At 36.9% G+C, this 25,958-nt stretch overlaps 1 protein-coding gene across 1 annotated transcript; it reads left to right on the plus strand.

The window, feature by feature from the left end:
- The first annotated feature begins 2,160 nt into the window (after positions 1 to 2,160).
- On the plus strand, positions 2,161 to 25,584 carry cmn (calymmin). Its single transcript, XM_042396314.1, has 58 exons — positions 2,161 to 2,479; positions 5,373 to 5,423; positions 5,530 to 5,583; positions 5,668 to 5,727; positions 5,815 to 5,865; positions 5,955 to 5,999; positions 6,135 to 6,185; positions 7,045 to 7,092; positions 7,191 to 7,241; positions 7,339 to 7,389; positions 7,509 to 7,562; positions 7,774 to 7,824; positions 8,251 to 8,292; positions 8,810 to 8,860; positions 8,967 to 9,017; positions 9,123 to 9,182; positions 9,269 to 9,337; positions 9,414 to 9,461; positions 9,555 to 9,635; positions 9,760 to 9,810; positions 9,902 to 9,949; positions 10,042 to 10,086; positions 10,664 to 10,705; positions 10,817 to 10,858; positions 10,964 to 11,011; positions 11,122 to 11,178; positions 11,270 to 11,323; positions 11,477 to 11,569; positions 11,789 to 11,842; positions 12,083 to 12,517; positions 15,299 to 15,355; positions 15,520 to 15,573; positions 15,916 to 15,960; positions 16,105 to 16,155; positions 16,308 to 16,367; positions 17,481 to 17,534; positions 17,678 to 17,716; positions 17,841 to 17,897; positions 18,071 to 18,106; positions 18,230 to 18,274; positions 18,420 to 18,458; positions 18,586 to 18,642; positions 18,808 to 18,876; positions 19,052 to 19,120; positions 19,346 to 19,411; positions 19,629 to 19,685; positions 21,545 to 21,592; positions 21,789 to 21,860; positions 21,976 to 22,047; positions 22,241 to 22,300; positions 22,388 to 22,459; positions 22,565 to 22,633; positions 22,745 to 22,786; positions 22,921 to 22,986; positions 23,071 to 23,109; positions 23,254 to 23,541; positions 24,974 to 25,030; positions 25,143 to 25,584. The coding sequence occupies exons 1-58, from the start codon at positions 2,413 to 2,415 to the stop codon at positions 25,145 to 25,147; spliced, it is 3,750 nt and encodes a 1,249-aa protein (XP_042252248.1). The 5' UTR covers positions 2,161 to 2,412; the 3' UTR covers positions 25,148 to 25,584.
- The last annotated feature ends 374 nt before the right edge of the window (positions 25,585 to 25,958 follow it).

The raw sequence follows: 25,958 nt of genomic DNA on the forward strand, positions 1-25,958 counted from the left end.
ACTAGATATCAGGTTATTTATTTTTTACAAGAAACATTTCTTGTAATGACAACATATCACTTTATCTGATTAGAACACAAAACTTTCTCATCATTTCACAAAATGAATGTATCTCATTAAACATCTCTAGTTATAAGTTTGCAAGTTGTTTATAACAAGAAATTTCCATATGTCATTAAAACAAGAAAACAAGCCAGTTGGTGCCTAAAGAGACAATATTTTAGCCTACATGTGCTAGGTAAAGTGAAAATTACTGGCGATATAACAAGATTCTAACATAAGCATGCAAACATGCTCACAAAAACATGCTAACATACTAAAGTTTAGCAGGAACAATGTTTACCATGTTTGGCATCTTAGTTTAACGTGTTAGCATGCTAACATTTGCTAATTAGCACTCAAGAAAGTATTAAGGCTGATAGGAATGTCATTAATTTGACAAGTGTTTGGTCATAAACCAAAATATTGGATGGACAAATTAAAAATGTGACCTGATAATGGCACTAAGGCTAATGGATCACAAAAAGTTACAATGCATCCTGAAGTTAATACGAATGTGTGTACCAAATGTAATTGCCATTAGAGCCATACTACTAGCATGCATGCTCTGATTTAAGCTTATAACCAATTTGGTAAGTGTAGCGAAGGAGGGTTTCCACAATAGGTCACAACCGTGGTCTCCCAGACTTTGGACAACTGCACCAACCCTTCAGCCAAAGCCTCAACCCACTAGCCAAGGGCTGGAGCATCTAGTCATCCATGGTTATTACTCTCTAGAGGGCACGGGCCTGCACCATGACAGTAAGACAGTAAATGTCACATTGTCTTCACAGGAACATAAAACTAGCAATTCAATGCAAATACAATTATTACATCAAGTATTATTCTACTCATCCCTTTGACTGCCAATCAACACACTGTAGGAGACTGTCTGCATCTAGCACAAACATACTTGTTAAAGCATCATTGTCCCATAAGGATTTCTTTAATGTCCTAAATAAAGGATGATTGAAAATATTTCCAAGAGATCAGAAGCTGAAAGAGCAGCGAGGAAGTGAAAGACAGATTTGTTGCCATGTGGTGAAAAGTTAGCCAGATGGTTTGTCAGAGGTATTGACTGAGTTTGTTGAGAAGCCAAGTATGTGAGAGGTCTGGGTGGGCTGGGAGGTGAGATGTTAACCTCTCCTTGACCCTATAAGAAGAGGATTTGGACTTTAGGTGAGGAATCTATGTGAAAGGTGAGATATCTTTCTCTTTTTACCCGCTTTTTTCTTTAAATATACAAGGGGCCTCTCACCCATCAACAGTATGTGTGTGCTGAGACCATGGAGACTTTATGGACCTAAAGAGCCCACTAACAGTTTCCATCATATCACTCATTGCACAGACTACTCTGCGTCTTGAGCTGATGTAATTTCTGTCGTAAAGTCCATTCATAAATAAGAGTATAGTTCAGTCAGGATGCATGTTGAGCTCTCTGTAAAGTACATATTTACTCTTTACCAGACAGCTAATACTGAGTTTTTTGTTTTAATGTACTGAAGCATTTGACCAAAGTGCCTTTAAAAAATATTCTTAAAACCAAATACTGAACTAAACTGTGGCCTATTCAGAACTTTACATGTGCAATTTTATTTTTGTTGTGCTCTGTCATTGAGTTACAGTCATTTGAGTGATTTATTGCTGAAAGTATTTAAAGTATATTTACTTTAACCTGTCTGCAGTATATGTCTTTCCATAGTCTGGACTGTTCAGATGATTATTTTTCCTGTTTAAGGTTGTTTTCTTTGGATTACAGTGTGTTTGATGTTCTTATGTGAAGGTTATATATGTCATCCTCTCCTCTCCTCATCCTCTTATATTTGAGCCCATTTGAATAAATCAAAGTCTGTTTTTAGAACACATTTTATGCTTTGTGTTAGCCAACATCATCATAGCAAACTCCTTGATTTAAAATAATACATCGATTAATAAGCTGTATCAAATGTTTGAAGAATATATTTGTGAAAAGATGCTTTTATGGTGTGTGCAAACAATTTAAACTATGAGTGCAAAGCAGCTGTATCATCCTTTAATCCAGTTTGCGTGATGATGCACCGTTCCAGACTTCATCAGTCAACGTCCAATCTGATGAACTCCCTCTCTTTGCTTCTCTATCTCTCCCTTAAGTGTTAATGTACTTTAAGTGCCCAATTATTCAGTTAGTGTGTGTACACCTCGGGTGTCCCCTAACAAGGGGGGGTAGGATCTGGAGAACAGGAGCATCTACAGGACAACATGAGGTGGTAAGAGGAGGGGCGCCTCAGACCAGAGTGTATATTAGACCCTCACAATCAGGGTTCATTGCCCACTCCAGAACATCTGCTTCGCCCTCCTCATTCTCCTGCTGGGTCTAAAACATTCAGGTCCACTATGTTGGGACAATTACTACTTCGGAGTGCAGTGGTCCTTTGGCTGGCGCAGACGGCACACACAGGGGGTGAGTGTGAAGTGCGGATGTGAAGGCCACTGCTGAGAATCAGTCAAATATATCTAAAATAATGTGATAGCCATCAGCTCAGTGGTCAAATTAAGTTGTTTAAACTGGATTTACATTCATTTGTGAGACCACATTGTGTAAAAGAAGGGCAATTATGTGTTTTATTAGAATGAATGTAAATATATCAGGTGATAGAAAATTAGGATAGTTCACATAGGAATTGGATTTTTTGTTGTAATTCAGTATTTACCTGAAGTACTGGTACCTCATAGTTTACTGTGTAGGATACTATATCCTCTATGTTCTGCGGCATCTTTATGGTCAGTTATGTGTCTGCATGGTCTGCTGTTGGAAGAAAAGGTGAGATGCGATTGAGTTATAAGCTGACATGATGCGTAACAAGTGTGATGATGCTGTTGTCTGGCGCAGAGGAACTGCTTTCTGCAAAGAGATCTGTAATTCGAAGTCTTAACACTTGTAAAGCAACATATTTCATGATTTGATGTTCACAACAGAAATATTTTCTAGTTCAGTGAAAAATTGTGAGACAAAATAGTACAAAATAACCAAAAATACAGAATATCTAAACCTGAGACTGCTGTAATTTGATATTTTCTTTCTTTTTACATCTAGACAATATCTCAGGTCTATGTACCTTAGTGTGAGTAAAATATTTTGTCTTGAGTGATGGTTTCTAACATGTGGCTTTTGAATACTTTGAAATTAAACATGATCTAGATTTAAACCTATCCTCTAATAACAGATCAGAATTATTCAAGGTGCAGCCAGAATTTTAATGATTTGAACAGAGAAAAATGTGAAATTATTAAACATCTCCATGAATATATATAGAGTCTACTTGTATTTGTATATTCTGTATATTGTTGGCATTCTTGCATTCATCAAAGAATCCCAAACTATGTTAAAATGATGCATACTCCAGTCTGGCAGTGAAGAGTACAACCTGCTCCTGAAGAGATGAAGAGATGAAACAAATGTCTTTCAGGTGCTCGGGTTTGCCTGTCAAATTTCAAACGATCATGTTAAACTGAAGTCTCGGCAACCCTCCCTGTGTAGTTCTGAAGTTGTTCGGCCCTCTTCCAAGTTTTCTTGCAATGACGCGAAGCAGCTATATATTCTGTTTTCTCTTTACCAGCTGTCTCAGTTTTGTGAAATCAAAGGCAGCTCGGCTTTGGTGGCATCAGCAGTCTAAATTTAACATCCCTCTGTGAGAAGGGAAGAGAATAGTTTTACTACTTGTACACAGTCACTCCATTGAATTTCTGTTGAATCTAGACTCACAACTTCCCAAAAATGTTTCTGACTCACAAGACTGGATTTAATAAAATTTAGTGTGTAATTCTAATTTAGGGACTGTACAAAAAATATTGGAGTGGGGAGGGGTGTGAATCTTATGTTTAAATTTCTTTTTGTTTTTTTGACTCTGCCTTTGACTTAGAAAAAAAAGAGAGAAAAAAAAATATATATATATCAAAAAAATATAACTGAATTGGTACAATTAATTTCATAATAAATAATTAGAAAATGGTCAAGTGGAAGAATTTGTAATTGTAATTGTAAGACTGTATGCCCCAATTTAACCCTTTGTGGATAGAAAATTCACTTTAGCCACCAGAATAAAGCCCCTTATATAAACAGTTATTATTGTCACTGAATAAACTGTCAATCAACAGCTCTGTGCCTGCTCCAAACAATAAAATAATCAAAAAGCTTCTACCAATTAGTGGAGGCTGGTGTATAAACAGATTATGAATGAGAATATAAAGAAGTAAACACCATAAAATATCTCTTCATGGAAGAAGTTATAATTGTTGACAAATACTGTACATTAATAAACACTTAAAATGTTCCTCTATCCACTTATAACTACATTATAGTGTGTTATAATATATATATATATAATATATATATATATATATATGCCAAATAGGGCGACTTAAACTAAAGTATTACCAAAAAAATACATAAACCCCCAATTCTGATCCCCCCCATAGTTTTCATGCAGTCCCTTACAAACTCATGATGATGCAGGTTTCTAAATTGAAATGAGCATTTTTGTCAATCAGATGTTAAACCTGCAGTGCGGAACTTTTACATATAAATGAATGTCTGTTACATTCAAGCCCTTGACAAACAAGTTCACCACCAGATTAATTTGTCTGTATTTCACAGTACACAGAGTTTTTAAATCTCATGTTGGGCGCGACACTCCGTGCTGGCCATTTGGCTGTTAATCATGCGGTTCCTCTGGACTTTCCAAATGTTATCGGACCAAGTAGATCAAATTCTGAGAGTGAAACGAGCCACAACAGGTTACAGTCAGTGTATACTGGCCAGCAGGCATACTGGGACAAATCCTGATGGGCCAGTGGGCCGTCAAAATATCCGTTTTTATTTGGGGTGCACATAGAAGCATGCTGCATACCTGTGTCAGGCCGAGTGCCCCCCTTTAACTCTCACTGCCGGAGGGGGGAGACACTCCAGCTTTAATAAAAGCTATTGTGGTGGCCTCCAGGTGGATTCTATTCTTTGATATAAAACTGAAAAAGTATGGAGTTATTTGGTGTCAAGAGTCAGTTCAGTGGTTCAGTACCCACACACTTAATATCTTTTCCCCTCTTGATATGTTTGATATCATCTTGGACATTTGCATCTAAATAGACAGCTGTATTAAGTTATGTGAGATGATTGTTAGATAATTTTGTGAGGACTACAGATTTAACATCAGTGTTTTGATTCAAAGTCTGATTCTTAATCTGTGGAGTAAGACTTGATATGTCTTGTGGATATGTTGCTAAGCCAGATGATGATTTTGTTACTGAGAATTGCTGAAATCAAAGCATACCTTTACATTAAACGTGTTGTGTTCAAGGTTATGGTCCTGCACCTGGAGTATCCAATGGACAAGGGCCACAACCTAATGGTGAATCCATCACATTTTGTACACTTGTTAAACATGTAAATCATTGCATGTATGATAGTTTCAAACAAGCCAAAGCCTTTGTCACAGTTATGTCCTTTTTTTCTAGGAAAGAAACCTCAGAACGGTGGAGGTGTGGGAAGAATGCTCATACCATCAAAAGGTAAACTAACAGAAAATTTCTCCAGCCATGAATTTCTTTGTTTCTGAGAATTTTATATTTAGTCTTACTATTATTTTTTCTAAGGTGTGGGTCCAGTAATGGGTGCACAGAATGGATACGGTGGATACCCCACAAAAGGAGTAGGTCAGTGACTACAGGATGTGAATATGAAATAAATTTGCATGACTGGTTAACATGATTTTCAGTAATTTTCCTGACGTTTACACTCAGGCAATGGGCCAGCAGCTGGTGTTTCAACTGCAAATGGAGGAAAATCTAACGGTAAATCTCTTTCCACACTATTGAATACAAATTTAGAGCTTATTCTCATTACATACAACATTTCTTACCACATATATAATCTATTTAAGGCTATGGTGCAGCTGCTGGTGTGACCACTGGAGTAGGGATGAAAGGTAAATTCACCATGTACCTTTATTCATGATATTTAAACAAATCTTGTAGTTTATCACTGTGAAATCAAAGCTGATTAATATAAGAAATATGCAAATATCTTGTTATTTTTATGTTTTTCCATTTTGTCATTTAAGGCTATGGAGCAGCAGCTGGTGCAACCAATGGACAAGGTGGGAAACCACAAGGTAGGTATTCCAATGTGGACCAATCACAGCTAAAACGCTTTCAGCATATCAACATTTTTAGGTGAGTGAAATTCACACAGACACAGTGTGTCAATTTCTTAACAGCTTACATTCAGAACTCTGTGAGTTGACATGATGATGGTCTGACAGTCGTGAAAACTTCAATCAATAGATGGCAGCAAAAGCAAGATTTTAAGTCTCTGTTTGACCACTAAACTGATGCACAACAAATGGTCTTAAAAATAGGATGTTAAAAGTTAGTTGCTTTCCTCATTCATAGAGAGAAGTGGCTGTCATCAGCTTGGATTATATCAGTCATAATGTTCATAAAGAAACCACTCCAAACCAATCCCAAATCCTCAAATATGGTTTAATTATCCTAAATAGTTGAACACACTGCCTCTGGTAGAGCTTCAAAGGTAATTAAAGTTGAATATACTGCAAGAATTGAAATCTCTCTCATTCCCTTTATATGAAGGTCACTAACTCACCAGCAGCAATCAATGAGCAATGCAAAATGCCCTTAAAGGACAGGTTCACAATTTTTCAAGATTTTTTATGAAGGGATCCTCTAATGGTTTGTGTGAACAGGAAGGATTATTATGGCAAGAAAAACCTCTTTCAATGTTCATTTGGGCACCTGACTGTCAAGACAGACTTGAAAAATGGTGAACCTGTCCTTTAAACTTTGTCATTGAGTCCTGTACTTTATTTTAAAAAAAAACCCAACAGCATTAAGTTGTATTAGTGATGAACTATTGTTTTTGAAATTAACAACACAGAATGTTTAAACTCTGTATCAGGTCACTGCTTTCCACTAACCATCTTCCAATCTCCATATGCATTGTGTTTCTGATAGGAGGTAATCCAGCAGTTTTGCCCAGTGGAAATGGAGCTAAATCTAATGGTAAATGTCATGTCTTATGGTTTGCCTTCATGGTAGAAATAATTCTAATGTGACTTAATGATTGATTGTTATAATATAATAACATTGTGATCATTGTTGATATGGTGTTCAAGCCGGCCCGACCAATGGACAACAAATGAAAGGCAATGGTATGACACAAGTCTTCTCGATGAGGACACATGCATACTCTCACACACATTCACTGAGCAATAAAACCATTTAGTTTAAACTGTCTTTATGTTGCAGGTTACAGTGCTCAAGCTGGTGCATACGGTGGACAAGGAACTAAAGGCAATGGTATTTCAGATGTGATGATGTGATCATATTTGGGGTTGATATGCATATGTGTTCAATTGAATCATATACATCATAATTTCTATGCTATAAAAGCATCAAATTATACATTTAACCTCTAGGTTATGGAGCTCCTGCTGCTGTAGCACCCAACGGAAACAGAGGACATTTGAATGGTGAGTTGTCATCTTTTTTATTAGTTTGTATACAATTTGGTCCTCTAGAAAAATGCCAAATGTACAGAGAGATAAGAGTTAGTGCTGAAGTAGAATCTTATATTAATGCTAGCGATACAGTGAATCTGTTTGAGGTCATTTTGTAGTACTGCTGCAGTCCCAAACAGCAAAGCTAATGAGTCTCTTGTTTGATTCTGTTATCGGCTTTTAGGTTATGGTGCAGCAGCTGGTGGTCTAGGTGGAAATGGAGCTAAACCCAATGGTGAGTGAACATTGATAATGCTTTTTGTTCAATATCAAATGCCAGTGTTACAGTTCTTCATGTATTTATGTCAGAAACAGTATGATGCAGATTTTACATGAGATAAACTTCAATTTAGGTTTGCAATCAACAATTATGTCTCATTATAGATTATTTTTCTGATTAATAGATGAATCACTATAAAATGTAAATTAACAAAATTTTTAAAAAATATACTAGAGCCCAAAGTAATGTCTCAAAATGACAAGCAGCAAAAATAAGTAATTTTATGATAATTTCTGAAGCTGTAAGAGAATGGTTGATATTTTTCACCTGATAACAAAAGCAGTTATGACCAACTAAAGGCTCAGCTAATGATGGCATAAAATTGAATGTTTTTGCTTTTTAATGTTATGAACAAGGATAAAGTTTTGTATGTGTTTGTAGGTGGTGCTGCTGCACATGATGGATTTGCAACCAAAGGCAACGGTATGGCAGCTCTTACAGCATTGTTATTAAGTGTTCATGTTAAATGACTGGATGTTCACTATGCAGTCTAGTTGTGTGTGTGATGAAAACTCACATGTATACTAAGTTACACTGACTAAATGTTGGCACACAGACTTGCTAAAGGCCATACTAGTTCAGAGTTTTTTCTATCAGAGAAAACATGCAAACTCCACACAGAAAGCGTGACTTCAGTTTTCTCTGTTCAGAATCAAACCCAGAATGGAGACAACTAACCACCCAGCTTTAATCACAGAGTTGCTGTGAGTCTGGGGTGGAGTAGTCATACCCACCATGTACTTGAAGCATTCAAATAAAAACTATTATAAAATCTAAAAGGATTAAAATTCTAAAGAATCAACAGATTCTTATGTATAAACAGTTAAAGGAAACAACCACAAGGAGCTAAAAGTGATCTTGTTACAGCACCAACATGTTGCAAAGAGTTCAAATACTACTTTATGCTAAATAAATGAAGTTTAATTCCTCTGTTTGCCAGGATATGGTGCTACATCTGGTGTACCAAATGGAAATGGGGCTAAAACCAACGGTAATGTCTGCAAAAGCAGAACTTTTAACATATTTAGATTAAATTATTTAGTACAGAAGAAGGTGTTACATATTTGAATGTAAGTAATTGTTTTTTTGGTCTTTAGGTCAAAAAGCCACAGCAGGTCCTTCTGGTGGAAATGGGGCAAGGCCCAATGGTGAGAGATGTAAAATGGTCAAATAGGAATAGACGGCATGATATTTTTCTGAGTTTCTGTTTGTTTGTTTGTTCTTTAACTTGAACATGTCTCTGTATTTAACAGGCCAGGGGGGAGCTGGAAGTAAACCCATGAAAGGATATGGCCGACCACCTTATGGGGCAGGTAATTAATGTTCTGCCACCTTGTTGTTCAGATCGTAACATTCACTTTCACACCACATTGTTTCATCTGTATTTCTTTGATAAAAGGTCCAAGTGTGGGGATGGGAGCCTCCAGAGGTCTGGGAGTACCTCAGCTTGCCAGGAACCAAGGGACAGGTGAGTGAAGGCCATTACACAGAACTGAGGTCACCACCTAATACATCAGTAACAATGTCTTTATTTGTTCTTCCAGCATATGGCAGTAATGGTTATAATGGTTATGGCACTCAGCCAATGGGAGGTGAGTCATACACCAGTTAGTCCTTACTGAATACAATGATGAATATAATATAAAGTGTATTTTTAATATATACGTGTATTCTGTATTTACAAGGCTACAACGGTGGTTATGGCAATGCTGGTTTTGCTCTGGGACCTCGGTTTGGAAATGGAGGAATGAAGGGACCGAAGCAAGGTAGGAATATCCTCACTGTTTAGTGAAAATTATATATCTACAATTTTGATGATCTTCGTGTTTTTAGATTCCATGTTCAACAAGCACAATTCCCTGAGCTCATGATATAATATTACAACTTCAGGCTATGGTACCTCAGCTGGTGTGCCCAATGGACAAGGTGCAAAACCCAGTGGTAAACCTATAAATGATATCTAATGCAATGTATCACATCCAGTAAAAACAATTGTCAGACATCTTTTAAATCACTGTGTTTTAAAATTAAGGTTATGCTGGAGCCAGAGCACCTAACGGGAATGGAGCTGTGCCAAATGGTGGGTCAGCATACTATATATTTGTTATTCTTAATCTTATTACATATACAGTACAAGGTTAATTATTTTTTTCTGTTTCTGATACTATTTAGGTTATGGATACCCCAATGGTGGAGCCACTAGACCAGCAAAACCAGGTATCTGTGTGGCCACATTTCTGGATATACATACAGTATTCACTTCCTAGCACTTTGCCAAGATTCATAGTCAGGTGAGGTCATTAGTTTTGAAGAATATTTAAAGCAGAAACCACTTTTTGAACCAAGAGGGAATGTTTGTCTGAGATGGAAAAACAAAAAAACATAATTTCACTAAATAATTTTAGTTCAAATTGTACATTGTTGGAGTCATACATCACTCAAACATGTGGCATAGGCGTACAGGATGCAGGACATGTACTATTATGTTCTCAGAGCCATGAGACTTGAGTAAAATTTAATATTTAATAAAATATTTAATTTAAATATTTAATAAATCAAATAATCTTAGTTCAGTGCTTGTAGGCACAGATATTAGTCTTAGTCATGTTGCATACTTGCCTGGAAATGTTAGAAAATTACTATGTTGTTGGATAAGTGTTGTTATTAATGTGTTAACAGAATTTTATTGTATGTTTAGTATATTTTAGTCAGCAAACTAACTCACTAACTATCAGTGGATCTCTTTAGATGAAGCACAAAATAAGGTCTCTTTACTCTGATTTATTATTTTCAGGGTATGGTGGTATTCCAAATGGATATGGTGCCAAACCCAACGGTAAAACTGTCACTGCTTTTTTCAAATCTATTTATAATTCAAAATACTGTTTTATGTTGATGACATCTCCATCAGATTATAAAGTAATTTGCTTCCATGAATCCTTAACAGGATATGGACCCACCAGAGGAGGTGCTATGAGACCCCAACCAGGTACAACTTGTACTGTAAAAATGTGTCACAAAATTTAGTTCTAACACAATGAAAAGTTCAGATATAAAATGGATCTTTTCGTCATGATGTATTTTTAATCTGAAGGTTATGGAAATGGAGCTGTTCCCAACGGATATGGAGCTAAACCCAATGGTAAATGATCATATTTAGTGTTACAGTGCTACAAATGTTCCTCATACACAAGAATTTCCCTCTGGTTCAGTGTGATGGTGCATTCATGTGGTTGTTATGTTTGACCCGAGGCTATGGAGCTGCAGCTGGAGCCGGAGCTCCCAAAGGATACGGAGCCAAACCCAATGGTGACATCCTATTAATATGCACCCTACACAGTAAAACATAGTTTACTGCTATTACCAGCTTTGCTTATTTCTTGTTACATTTTCTCACAAGGTCATGAAGTTAGAAATGGTGCTGCACTTGGTGGATATGGAGGTAAACTGAATGGTACGCTCCAGCTATCCAATGTCAAATTTATTTTTGAAATTTAAGAAGAGTTATTCATGAATGAGCTCTGAATCTAATTTGTCAAAGTTGATGTTGTGAGTTTTTTTGTGATGTGTCATTGTAATCACATTGTGAAATTTATAAACTGTGCAGGATACGGAGGGCCAAGCAGAGGTTCAAAACCTCCATCTACCAAAGGAGTTGGAGCAGTTTCCCCCGGAGAAGGTGCAAAATCACTTGGCAATGGTGAGAATTCTTCACTGTGTATTAAATACAATTCATTGAATGTTTTTGATACACAAACTGGAGCAAACTGAGCTGAAAAACTTTCCGCAATGTGCAGAAACCAAATTATTTTTTCTCCAGTTTCCCTTTTTTGTATAACTCAGACATTCTGCAGTGGTAATGTGATTTATAAATTACAATTGTTACAACAATTGTTTTTGAAAATGTTGTGTTTCACAGGCTATGGTGGTCCTGCTGCTGTACCAAATGGACAGCCTAAAGTAGCCAATACTGGTAAATACTTGTTTGTCCTAACCTAAATGATAATACTGAAACATGCGTTCTTCAGTAGACAAATGTACATGTGATGATTTAATGATTTTTGAGAGTGTTTTCGCCTCTGCATGTGCATTTTATGTTTTAGGTTTAACTGTATGTTGTTTGAAGTCTAGTTCCATCTTTCAAATGATGAGTGGTTCAAATGATGTTTGGGTTTGGTTTTTGCCCACATATATATCTCTATTTGGTTCTCAGGTTACGGCATGATGCCAAATGGGAAGGGTACAAAGAGTGCAGGTGCGTCCAATGGAAAGGGCCTTAAAGGTGAAGTTCTCGCTCCCGAACAGCCGAGTGCAGCACCAGAGCAAGAGGTTGCGATTACTCAAGGCGTAGCACCTGCTGCCCCGGAGCCGACCAGCGGTATCCTTGTTATGGTGACACAAGAGAAATATCAAAAACTGCCCCCACCTGTACCTCAAGGAAAAAGCTACAAACCAGTGCCTCAAGCTACGCCAGAACCATTACCAGTGTTACCTCAAGGCCAAGACCCAACGCCTGCACCTGAACCCACACCTGAACCAGCATTCATGGATCCACAGGGCAAGAGTCCAAAGGTAGTCACATCTGAACCTGCACCAGTTGTTCCCCAGAGTAACCCAGCACCAGAGCCGGCACCGGTCCTTCCTCAAGGCAAGTACCCTAAACCAGTACCCTAAACCAGAGCTTCTGTGGAGGGAAAAATCCAGAACACATCATTGGCTCCACAGTTAGCGGCATCACTGATTTCACTGTTAGCGTATTCTAACAACTATTAAAAGTATCGGTGGAGCTTTGATCTCATCGTGTTACTTAAAGTCATTTTTTCCAACAAAATCAAAAAATAATTTTTGAATCATTTTTGGATTGACATTATTCTCAAGTGATTGCCTTCATATAGAAGCACAGAAACATAATTGGCTTTGTTAGATAAAGCCATATATTGTATTTTACTGTATATTAAACCAGACATGTCAATGAGTGTACCATAGTTACTATAATAGTATTAAAAAAACAAACAAACAAAAAAAACAACTAAAAATGTAGTAAATACAAACAACAATGAAATCTTTGTTGCCAATGGTGCAATTTATTATTATTACCTGGTCTTCACAGCAATGTAACCTCCAGAATAAACTGTGTATAATGATATTTTTCCAGCTTTGTATTCCCATATAAACATGCATGTTCTGAGTTACTTCTGTGCTTAATATTATAACATACAGTAAAATTACAGTACAAACGATTGTATGTTCAACTGTTTTATATAAAATTGTTGTTAAGATTGCACTTTTGATGGATTTTATAGTTCTCAGTGTCTTAGATGATCATTTTAAAGGACATCTGAAGTCACTTGAATTTGTTTATTTATTTTAAGCAGAGTTGTAAAGTTTAAAAAAAAGTCTGCTATAATTGCTTTGTATCCAAGAAACTGTTGCAGTAATATTTACCTTTGATATCCACTTATTGAGTAACTACCATTAGTATCGGGCTTGCATTGCTACGCATGTTTTGGAAAAATGAATTGTCTTTTGTTTTGCTACCTCAGGTTTGTCAGTACACTGTCACCAAGTGTGCAACTAATGGAATTACATAGTACACATATATATTTACTGGTAACAATAAGAATATATAATAAGAAAGCACACTGATGACTCTGTCGTCTGCTGCTGAAGGGGATGTGCCCTGTGGACAAAAGCCCAACTTGCCAATATTAAGATTTGGTAATTTGGGAGGAATAAATAGGCAAAGATACATGTATATATAGATATAGTTCTGAAAACATACAACAAATGATGTTATGGCTACCATAATTTCCATAATGACTACCATAATTAATCTTTGGAAAATTACAAGTACAAGCTGGTGCCGTTGACTGTACGCCAGCAGTTTTCAGTCAATTGCAACTAAAACTGTCATCAACAGCATTTAGCTCTGTCTGTTTCCAATGCAAGAATTTGAAGTAGCCTCTCATATGAGTCAATATGTCAATTTACTGTTTCTTAATAGGTTGCTTTTGAATTTGTACTTTGTAGTTTCACTGTATATGCATACTGTAAATGCAACTAAAATATTGTTAGTGAGAACAAAGATATTTCATTTGAAGGCTTTTAATGTTGTTTTTCTATAGATGTGTGTATTCTGTGTTTATTCATGTACAGCAAGGGGATATTAACAGTAATGATTTAACAAAATAATATATATAACAATTGATGAAATGTATGGCCTCTAGGTTATGTGACTGGAAGTGCTGTGCCTGAGCAAAAAAGTGCAGAGGCAGACGTTCTTTTGGGGGAAGGCGGCAACAGTGAAGGGGATGCTGCCCCTGAAAGCACCAAACCCCTGAAAACCAAAGCTGTTCCTGAAACAGTGGCAGCTAAAAGTACAGGGAGCATCGCCCCTGAAGAAACACTGACTGTGGGTGTACCTGAGATTGTACCTGAGGAAGCAAACATCAGGAGTCAGCCTGAGGCAGGACCCGACAGGCTTGGGGTCAAAGGTCTCCCTGCAGGGGAGAGTGGGGCAACTGGTAAACTAAATCTTGATTTGGGCGTGTTTACTGGTGTGTTTACTAGTGTATTGCGTGTGTAAATGTTGACTGACTCCCGTGTTTGTCCTAAGTCTGTTGATGACAATCACTCTAAGTGTCTTTTGTCACCCTGCAAAATTTGTGTTGTTTTAATGGCTTGGATTCAGTCTAAATGGCACTCTAAATATACATATTTACAGAATATCTAGAACCATAAATGTGATTTTTTTTTAAAAATAAAATAGTACATGACATGTACAGATAGAGAAATGTTACAGTATTAACTTGAGAGTGAATCCTAGCCAGTGCTCATGGTTATGTATTATATTGTATTTCTGTGTTGCATGCAATCTTCAAAGTCATCTCAGCATATTTCCAATAGCATATGTGTTTATCTCTAATGTTTCACTGTTGAAACCTTATCCAACTTTGTCATATTTAAATAATCACGTGTCACCCTTAAAACAATAGTTTGACATTTTCGTAAATACGCAAATACGATGAGAAAATTGATACTGCTCTTATAAAACTCCAATCGGTCATTCTTCTCATCTGACTCTTGACAAGAAAGTGAACCAGTGTATTTCCCAAAATGTCCAAACTATACCTTTAACATTTAGGGCAGGTTCAGAATTAACCAATTTACAACACTGTATGTGTATTAGTAGACTAAAAGTGTGATGTGTGTTACTTTGTTGTCTGTTCCTTGTGATATTTTTACATTTTGTTTCAAACAGTTTCAATTGGGTGCATTCTGTACATGATGTGAATTTTAAGTTTGTCACACTGATTACCATTGTTGTTTAATGATGTTGCAATCATAACAGTTAAAGAGGAGATTGTAGAAAGATCATTTCCAGCCACATGTAAGCCCTGATCTGTCTATCTGTCCCTCTAACTTTCAGAGAATGGAGGAGGAGCTTCGATCTCCAAGGGGCAGGGCACTAAACCAGCCAAACCTGGTAAACATTTGTCTACTTTCTGGGATTAATATGCTGTTACATAAAGTACACATTACATTACAGTTTGGTGGTTAATTGCTTGGGTATATGTACATATCTCTGTGTGTGTTTTGCCTTAAATTTTAGGATTATGTTTGTAATACCTCTTTACATGGTTATTCTAGACTGTGGACCATCAGGAGTACCAAACGGACAATGGATGAAAATACCTAGACCTGGTAAACATATACGTATCATTTTATTAATACTGGTGATATGTATGGCTTTTAAGAAACATATGAGGTAATTACCATAGCGGTCTAATGGTGCTTGCATGTTCATATGTGTATTTTTTCCTTTTACCACGTGTACAATGTATTTAAGTTAATTGGGATAGTTTTTTAAGTGGTTTAGTGAAATATTAGAGGAGTTAGACTATCTGTACACCAAGCTGATTAGCACATATTTAAAACACTACATTTGCTTGGTCACTACCTTCAATTGAATATTAAACACTGAGAGTCAAACTGATGATGAAAACTAAGTGTACACATTGTTTTCTCATTGTCATTTAATTTAAGGTTATAATGCAGGTGCTGGAGCTTCAGCTGGCACAAAAACCAAAGGTACTTGTACAAATTGACTCAGTTAATGGCATAATACAGTGTAGTTTTTCTCGAAACAAGATTTAATTATAAACTATTTTGATATTTTTCAGTTCATATGAGTTATTCTTCACACTCTAAAATGATGCTCTGTTTTGCTCTCAGGTTATGGAGCAGGAGCAGGTGCTCCAAACAGATTTGGGGCTAAATCCAACGGTAAATTGACTTTATTCTTCATTCTCAATACTCATGTGTATAAAATGTTCACAATGGAGCACTTTGCTTATAATAATTGAAGCCTGCTGCAGGTTTGATCATTATATAAATGTAGAAATGACAGATAATAGTGATATTGTGTCTTTGTTCAGGATATGGTGCCGGTGCAGCAGGATATTTAAATGGAGGAGGCGCTAAAGCATCTGAACCAAGTAAGGAATCTAAGTCCAAGATTTTGTAACAAATACATAAAAAATTAAAAAATGTTACCCTCTTGATTTTTGGACTGTGTTTTTTGTGTCTCAAAAACAACTTCAAAACATTGTTCAGAGTTTGGATGAGGTCTTCTTTTATCGTAGGTGATGACGATCTTGATGAAATTTTTTGTTTTAAAAACGTTCTGAGAATGTTACATGTAATGTTATAATAATGTTTTCAGCGGGTAGTTTTTTTTTGGTTCCAGGAATGTTCTAGGATAACATTCTCTAGAAACATCCTAATAATGTAAATTGATAACATTGTCAGAGCATTATGCCCAAATGTTCCTTAAAACATTTTCAGTAGGAAGTTTTTTTTTGGTTCTCAGGATGTTCTAGGATAACGTTCTCTAAAAACATCCTAAAAATGTTTGGTGACAACCTTCTTAAAATGTTTAGTGATAACATTATTAGAACATTATGCCCTAACATTCTCAAAACATTTTCCGAATGTTTTAGTCAGAATGTTCTTCCTTTGGTATCATGTAACATTGTGGGAATGTTTTATAAAAGACCATTCTATAATATGTTACCTCAACATCATCCTCAAAACATCCTCAGAAGAGCAGTTAAAACATTATGTCATTTTAGCTGTAGGAACACTATTTGAAATGATAAACATCCGCAAAACGTTCTTTGAACATTACATTAAAACGTTTTCTTTAAAACATTATTAGAACTTGTAGGTAATGTTAGTCAATGTTGTGGGAACATTATTGTCACATTTAAGAGACATGTCAATCTCAACAAGATGCAGAGCAGACGATGATGTCTTTTTGACCTAATTGGACTGTAAGGTGTTCATAGATTTTGAGACAAGGGTCAGCACCTTCATGTTTCAGGTCTTAGTTATTCCCTGCACATTGTGGACTGGTCCATTCAGATAAAAATTACAGAAATTGCCCTAAGTGGAGTTCATATCCAAGAGATTAATTTGACATTTTAGCAAATATGCTTATTGGCTTTCTTGATTACAGTTAGATGCAAGATTGAAACCACTCTCATGTCTGCAGCGGGTTAGCTTATCTTAGCATGTGTGTATCTCAATAAAGTTTTGTTTATCCAAAGGTTATGGAGCAGGAGGCTATACTGCCCCTGGACACAGCAATGGATATGGAGCTGGTAATATTTACTGTCAATATACAAAAACAGTAAAGAATGTGCTTGTCCAGCCTTATTCTTTGATTTTCTTTCTTGGTTTTCTGTTTCACTTCGAGTAAAATTAGACATGATTCATAGAGGTACTTTTGGTTTTCTCTGTGCAGGCCTTGGATATCCTTATGCAGGGAAACCTAAACAACCTGGTGAGTGAAAATATCTAATTAGCCAAAAGCAATTAATTGCACTGATTACAACTACAGAGGACATAGGAATAATTATAATCTGAAGAGTGGAATGCATTTTGATAATTGTTCTGTGTCTTCTCAGGTTATGGACAAGGAGCTTATCTTGGAGCTGGATATGGAAATGGAAATTCCTATGGAGGTGCACTTTCAAAGGATAAGCTTTAAACATTAGCTTTTAATTCAACCTGTATGTTGATGATAAGTTAGGCCTACAGTAGCTTTATAAACTGACGCTGAATTTGGACCTCTGAGTTGTTCTAGTGCACAGTTCAGACAAACAGATTTTTGCTTAAATTCTGACATTTTTCTCAGGAAATGCCGGTTTGGGTCAAGCAAAGTCTAAATCAGGTATGCTTCAATGTTAACATTAATTTTGTTTAAGCACTGAATCCATGTGTTATTGCAGACCTTTAAACTTAGACTTCTAGTCTGTTCTGTACACTGAGGTAGTTTCTGATATCTTTTTTGCAGGGTATGGAAATGGCTATGGTGCTGGTGTACAGCCTGACTATGCAAGTAGGTAACATTAGATGTTCTACTTTTTCAGATAGAAAAAGTAGAGAAATGTATTTTGGTTGGCTACATAACTAGACAATTTGTTTAAAATCGATTGCTTTCTGTGTGGATTACAGCAAAAGTCAATATTTCTCTTTTTTTCCAGGTCTTGGCCAAGGTGTACCTACTGCTGATGGCAAATCAGGTATGACATGATTGGCAAGTGAGGATTCAGTTGAAGATGAGTCTAACATAAGACTGAAGTAAATTAGTTCTACAATGACTCTAACAGTGATAATCCATTATTGTGCAATTTGCTACTGATGCTACAGGTGGAGGCAGACAGATTCCTTACAACGGAGCTCCAGTGGTTCCTGCTGGACTAGATGGTAAGATCATGCCATCATGTAAAGTTTTAGAGGGTTTTTTTTTACAGCTTATGGTGATTTCTGAGACGTCTTGGTTTGAAAACTGTGTGCATGTTAGCAGCATGAACATAATTTAGGGTGTAAAGTCAGTAGATATGAATAAAAATAGCCTGTGTTCTCATGCAGGAATGAGTCAGTTTGAGCCTCAGTCAGCTGGCTTTGGTCCAAATGGAAAATTAGGCAGCACGTATGGTGGTATGTATAACTTTAATAACATTCATTCATTCAAATCTTTATAAACACCATAAAACTCTTTTTTAAGGAAACCCTGTCAAGATAACGTACACCTCTCTATGTATGTAACACGGTCTTAAGAAACATTTTTTCCAACACGCTAGAACCAAAAGTTTTCTTTTTTCCAATGTTACAGGAATGGGCGGCTTGCCTTTTGGTGGCCAGACTCTTGGAATGGGTGCAGAGAAATCAAACACCAAGTATGGTGAGTCCTTGTTGGTCATATACTATCACTCCACTAAAATGTAGCTATGAAAGAAAAAAAATGTTTTATTTATGGCTTTATGAGTTCATGATTAATATAATTCTGCCTCATTTTGATGCACTGACGTAACTCTTACAATCTTAAACCCCTAAAAGAAGTTTTTTATCATTTTTCAGTGTTAATGTTGTTCTTTGTTCTCTCGCTTCCTTTCTCACCTGTATTCAGGCATTGGAGGGTTGCAATTTGGTGGCAACCCCCTCAGTACAGGAAATAATGGCGCAGGAAAGTATGGTATGTCAATGTTATTATTGCTGTTTATTTGGACACTGCATGTACATCTTAACACTTAACACTTCATAATCCACATGTGCTAAATGCCAAAGCATCTGCTAATAAGTGTCATTGTAGCCCACAAAGAATCAATACAAGCATGCATGTACAGCCTAATGAGTCCATGAGTGTCCAGTATTTTTTCTGCTTCTGAACTGTTTGTCTCATTTCTATCCAGGTTATGGTGCAAGCCCCTATGGGCCTGCTGGTGATGGGAAATCATCTGGAAAATATGGTGAGAACATATTTGTCTTTTATAATAATAATATTAATAACTTTATTTATATAGCACTTTTCAAAACACAGTCACAAAGTGCTTCATAATAAAAACAGAACACATTTAACATGAAAACACAAACTGAAAGCCATACAAACTGAGCACATTTATAAAAATACAAATGGAGTAAAATGTATTAAAATGTCATAAAATATAAGATCACAGAAAAGCAATTTTAAACAAGTGATTTAAAAGATGAGACAGAGGTGGCAGCCCTGATCTCCTCAGGCAGGTCATTCCAAAGTCTAGGAGCCCTGACTGCAAAGGCTCTGTCCCCTTTATGTATCAATATGGACCTTGGAACAACTAGAAGTGATGCATCCAATGATCTTAGGGAGTGGGAAGGGACATAGGGCAATAAGAGATCTGATAGTTAGGTTGGGACAAGGCCTCTCAGGGCTTTGTAAGTAATCAATACAATCTTAAAAGATCAAGATCAGTGAAATGTGATCATGTTTCCTAGACTGAGTTAAAATCCTGGCAGCAGAGTTTTGGATGAGCTGGAGGCGGGAGAGGGATTTTTTGCTGATGCCAGAGAGCAGGGAATTACCGTAGTCCAATCGACTGGTTATGAAAGCGTGAATGATAGTTTCCAGATTTTTGGCAGAAGGAAATGGTCTAATCCTTGAAACATTTCTGAGATGATAAAAACAGGATTGAACTACTGAATTGCCATGTTTATCAAGAGTGAGGTTTTGATCAAAAATGACACCAAGGTTTCTGCAATGCGGAGCTATTGAATGAGATAGTGAACCAAGACTGTTTGAAATTTGGTTGTTTGTACTTTCTTGTATCATCTCCTATTTGTACTATCTTGACCTATGATTAATATCTCTGATCTATGTCCTATCAGTGTTTAGCTAAAGGAAATTTTGTGACATCCACGTGTGGATGTTGACAGTTCAGCAGGTTATTGTTCTGATAGTTGTTTCAGGGTCACAGTTTAGATAGATCTGACTATCGTCTGAGTAGAAATGGAAACTGATATTATGTCTGTGTATAAGGTAGCCAGAGGGATCATGTAAATGGAAAAGAGAATTGGACCTAGCACTGAGCCTTAGGGCACCCCACAGTGAAAACCCCTAATAAGTCATTAACGACTTTGAGAAGGGTGGTTTCAGTGCTATGGTTTTTTCTAAAACCAGATTGGAACTACTCAAGAATATTATTTTCATGAATAAAAGCAAGCAGTTGATCTGCTACAATCTTGTCTAAAACCTTGGCTAAAAATGGGAGCTTAGAAATAGGTCTAAAATTGTTAAGATCTGAAGGATCAAGAGATGGCTTTTTTTAAAGTGGCTGAACAAGGGCAGTTTTAAAAAATTCAGGAACAGAACCTGTTGACAGAAAGGAGTTTAAAATTTGCAGAATAGAGGGGGAAACTATAATAAAAACATAATTTAGAAATGTTACAGGAAGAATATCTTAAGGACAAGCTGAGGGTTTCATTTTCATTATCATATCAGTCAGTGAGGATGGAGAAATTGGATTGAATGAGCAGAGGGAAACTGCACAGGGCTTCTCAACAGTAATGGGAGAATCAGGGAGATATGCAATTTCTAATAACTGAGACCTGCGTAAAGAAGGAAAGAAATTCATTGCATTTCTCAGGAGTGGAATCTATTATTTGTCATCTGGTTCTTATTTCAAATCATCTATCTCAAAATAATGTGCAGTAATATGATGACTTTTTATTGCGTTTCTCCAAAGTGGGAAGAAAACTGCTAATCCTGGCATGTGTTGATGCATGCTGTGTCCCCTGAGTGATGCATTTCTTGTATCTTACTTCAGATGATATTAATTCAACATTCTTGCAGGTGGTGTTGGTGCCAGCATGGGAGGGGATCCTGCACTCACAAAATACGGTCAGTGTGATGTGACAAAAGGGCTTCTCCTGTGACTAATAATAATTTTGTCCTCACTATGCTGGTTTCGATATTCTGGACATAAAGACAGGCAGATGACATTAAATACACAGTCTACACTGGAGTGAGAAAATATCTCCTAATGTGGGACCATTTTAAGAGGTCAGGTGATCATTTTTCCCCTCTCTCTGCTCAGGATATGGTGGCTTCCCCAATGGTGGGCAACTTCTTGGTCTTGGCAGTAATGGAAATGCAGGCGGCAAATATGGTGAGTAATTAGCTCTATTGTGACACACACATAAAATCTCAGTCATGGTCATGTAAAAGTTACACGATTAATCTTTTATTATTTCTCTTCTTCCTCTGTTTCTCCTCTTCTACAGGTTATGGAAGGATGCCTTATGAAGCTCAACCAGTTGGACTGAGTCCTGAAGCCAAATCTACTGGCAAATATGGTAAAAAAAAAAATCCATGTGCTTATCCATAAAAATGTGAATTATGAAAAAAAGAGGAAATACAAAAAGTGCCGCATTGAAGATTTGTTAGAGAGCAGCTGTAGCCAGTGTACACAGCACCAATGCATTTGTTATTTTACTGTGTTTCATTTATTTATTTATATATATATATATATATATATATATATTGCAGGTACGGCTGCGTCACAATATCAGCCTGAACCTCTTGGATTTGGACATAATGGCAAATATGGTGAGATTTAGCAAATATGACAGGTACACCCTCTAAATGTCATTTATTTCTTAATTTGGTTTAACTCATCTCTATGTGGTTGCTAAGGTGGCAGTGAAGTTCCCTATGCACCACAAGCTCTTGGTTTTGGTGGTGAAGCAAAATCTCCTGGGCAATATGGTATGTGCTTATTTGTTTTGCAGTTCATTTCATACAAATCATTATTTTTCTCTCTATTTTTTACCATGTTTACTAAATAGTTTTACTTCAACAACCTCTCAACAGATAATCAGGGACTGTTTCAGCCACAGCCCCTTGAATCTGCATCTGAAGGCAAATCTGGTGGAGAATATGGTATTTTGTCATTATTGCTACTCAGTTATCTAACTAGTCAGGTTAGAATTACACAAACAAATTGTACATTTACCTGTTTGTTTGTTTTTTTGTTGTTGTTGTATTAAACAGTTAGAGCTAGTTTACCTCATGAGCCCCTGCCTCTTGAGCCAGGTACAGCTGGAAAATCTTACAGTGTGTGTCCCATTAGGGAAAGAGGTTTCTTTTTGAGAGATTCACAACATAAATATACTGTAGACCCCAATATGTCTTTCTTATATCTGTTTCTTTTTCTCCTGATCTCTTAGTGAAGGGAGAAGTACCAACGCCAGCAATTGCAGCTGAAGGCGAAGACATGGCGATTGATAGATACGGTAAGTATAGCGATTTTTCTGCATATGCCTAGTTGTCTGTTCTGCTCCAGTGCATTTATTTAGCTGTTTTTTTGTCAATTTCAGAAAATGTGGGCTACATAAACGGACAAGTGCAGCCAGAAGGTAAAACTAGGAACACCAGTTTCATCCCAAAATCTTAATTACATACATAAAGCACAGACAATAAAGAGAACATTGAAACTTAAGTTTACAATGACACCACTCACCTCTTTGTTTTTTCTCTATATTTCTGCTCTCCCTCTCTAGTTGTTGCATTTCCTGCAGTTCCCACTCCAGGTCCCACCCTGGCCTACCCTACTGTTCCATCCTATCTGCCTGTGGAGTCCTCCCTCATGCCTGATGTGGTGCATGGAGCTGGTGCGGAGGACCTGCCTGACCCCGTGAACACTGCCAGCCTCACCCTTGATTCTGCACCCGCCACAGAAACGCAGGCCGCAGCTCAGGCGCCTGAACAACCCGATGATGTGCCCCCACAACAGCTTCCACGTCAGATACACATTCAGCAGCACCTCAAACTGCATTTTCACCCACAAGGCAAGTGCGGGGGATGTAAAAGCACTGCGAGTTAGATTATCTAGATTCCAACAAAATGGTTGGGTGGTTCTGGAAATATTTCATAATCTAAGGATACAGTAATGTATGAAAAAATAAAAAGATGAAGTAAGAAGGCTGTATCCTGAGCAATATATAAAATTTGGACTTTAGAGTTTTCCCAGCTTGTTGCCTTTAAATACATTTTTTGCTGTTTACATGATGTGGATGCCTTGCTTGCTGAAAAACTAGCATACAAAACTCCCACTGTATGATTCTTACAAGTTTGCATTTTGTAAAGCAATAGTTGGACATTTTGGGAAATGCACTTTTTTGCTGAGTTAGATGAGAAGATGGATATCATACCACTCTCATATTTTTACATTAAACATGCTCTACAGCCGGCAGCCAGTTAGCTTAGCTTAACACATAAACAGAAAATAACACAATATTAGGTTATATCTTGTGTGTTTCATTCATACAAAAACCAAAGTGCAAAAAGACAAGTTGGTGTTTCACAGTGTACTGGACTAATTCTTGGTCTTTTCTGGTCGTGGTTCTTTTTTGCTTTCTCAAGTCTTTATTGCTAAGCTAAGCTAACTGCTGGCTCCAGCTACATATTTACCATACAGACATGACAGTGGTATCAACCTTCTCATCTAACTTTCGGCAAGAAAGGAAATAAGCATATTTCCCCAAATGTGGAATTGTCCTGTTAAGTATGAGGCTATACAGCCAGCAGCAGGTTATATAACATAAAGACTGGAAACAGAGAAACAGCTAACATAGCTAAAAGTGACAAAATCTCAATGAGTAGTAGTAGAATAGTCTGGCACATAACCCTGTAAAACCACAACTTCTCATTTGTACACTCTGGTTTTTGTAACGTTACTGGTTAAACAAACAAGATATATCATATTAATTAATGAGCTTGAGAGGTAACCTTTGGAAAGCACCAGGCTAGCTGTTTTCCCCGTGTTTCCAGTCTTTATGCTAAATTAAGCTAAGCTAACTGCTGCTGGTGGGGTCAGTCCTATGTTCCCTCAGCCCTATGTTCCCTCAGCATTGGAGCCAACCCTTCCATAATATGCGAAATGAGCTGTTGGGGTCCCCCTAAGGGCAGGGGTTAGGGTTAGGGTTAGGGTAAGACAGACAGACAAACAACCAAACAAACAAACAAACAGGGGCGAAAACATTACCTCATTGTCAGAGGTACTGATCTGAGGGAACATAGTATGCTCCCCCTCTGGCTGCAAACCTGTATTTAACAGAACAAAATGAGTGGTATTGTTTTCCATGCCAAACATCTAAATCCAGGCAAAGGCTAGAAACTTACTTTATATTTATATGTAAACAATGTAAATAACATTCTACGATAGAGATCATTTGGAAACCTCTGAGTAAACTTTGCATTGTTTCTTTTCTTTGTCTTCAGGAGCAAAGAATGGCAAATACGATTTGAACGGCTTCTTTGGGAATAGTGGCTATCAAGGTAAGAAGACAGACTCAAACAAAAAAATTATAAGTTTTAATGCTCTGAACGCAGTATTTTTCTCAACAATTCTGCTCATCTTTACACTGCATTCTGTTTGTTTCCTACACAGGTTAACCCTGCTGACAACGACAAGTATAACCTCTTTTTCAGCCATTGTATATTACTTTTGATTGTTTCCTAATTGTATATTAGTTTTATTTTCTCCTGTCCATCTAATAGTCCAGGGAGTCATATTTTTGTGTTTGTTTTGTAAGTCTAGAGATAACACAACATTTAAAGATTTTGAGTTGTTAGGTTTTTCTGTTTTATTGTATATTTTTTACCTTTTGTCCTGCACTTACTGCTCACTGTACATGCAAAGAAATGGTTGTTTGAGAAATGGAGTTTGTTTTCTGCATATCAGCCAGTTTTGCCTTTATTTTATCAGCTCAAAATATTTCTATAAAACCTAATTCAGTCTAATTTATTTTGCATGGGAAAGGGGTTTTTTACTACTTGCGGCAAGCATCTGTTTATTATTGTACAGTATTTGATTGATTAAAACCATCAAAGAATCCCAAAAGTGGAAAATGTGTCTTCAGTCATCTATGTGTGTGTGTTTATATGCATATTGTATGTTACAGAATGAGCAAAACCCATTTACTATGTGTAAATCTACATGATAAGGAATTAGCAGTGCCAGTGAATTAGTGTCATTAAGAAAAACAACCTTCTGATAAAGTGTTGTAATCCCCAGATCTTCCTTACTGCAGCACAGTTGTAGATGAGCATGGGGAATAGGAACATGTGTGCAGTCTAGAATAAGGGAACCACAGAATATTTCTATGTTCACGATGAAGCTGAAGTGAAGTGTCAGTTATGAGCCATGACAAGTAGCAGCTGCGGTAGTGCACATGGCTTTTTGTGAGGATTACCCCAGCTTTAT

The sequence above is a fragment of the Thunnus maccoyii genome, chromosome 20 (assembly GCF_910596095.1).
Source record: "Thunnus maccoyii chromosome 20, fThuMac1.1, whole genome shotgun sequence".
In the NCBI taxonomy this organism is placed as follows: domain Eukaryota; kingdom Metazoa; phylum Chordata; class Actinopteri; order Scombriformes; family Scombridae; genus Thunnus; species Thunnus maccoyii.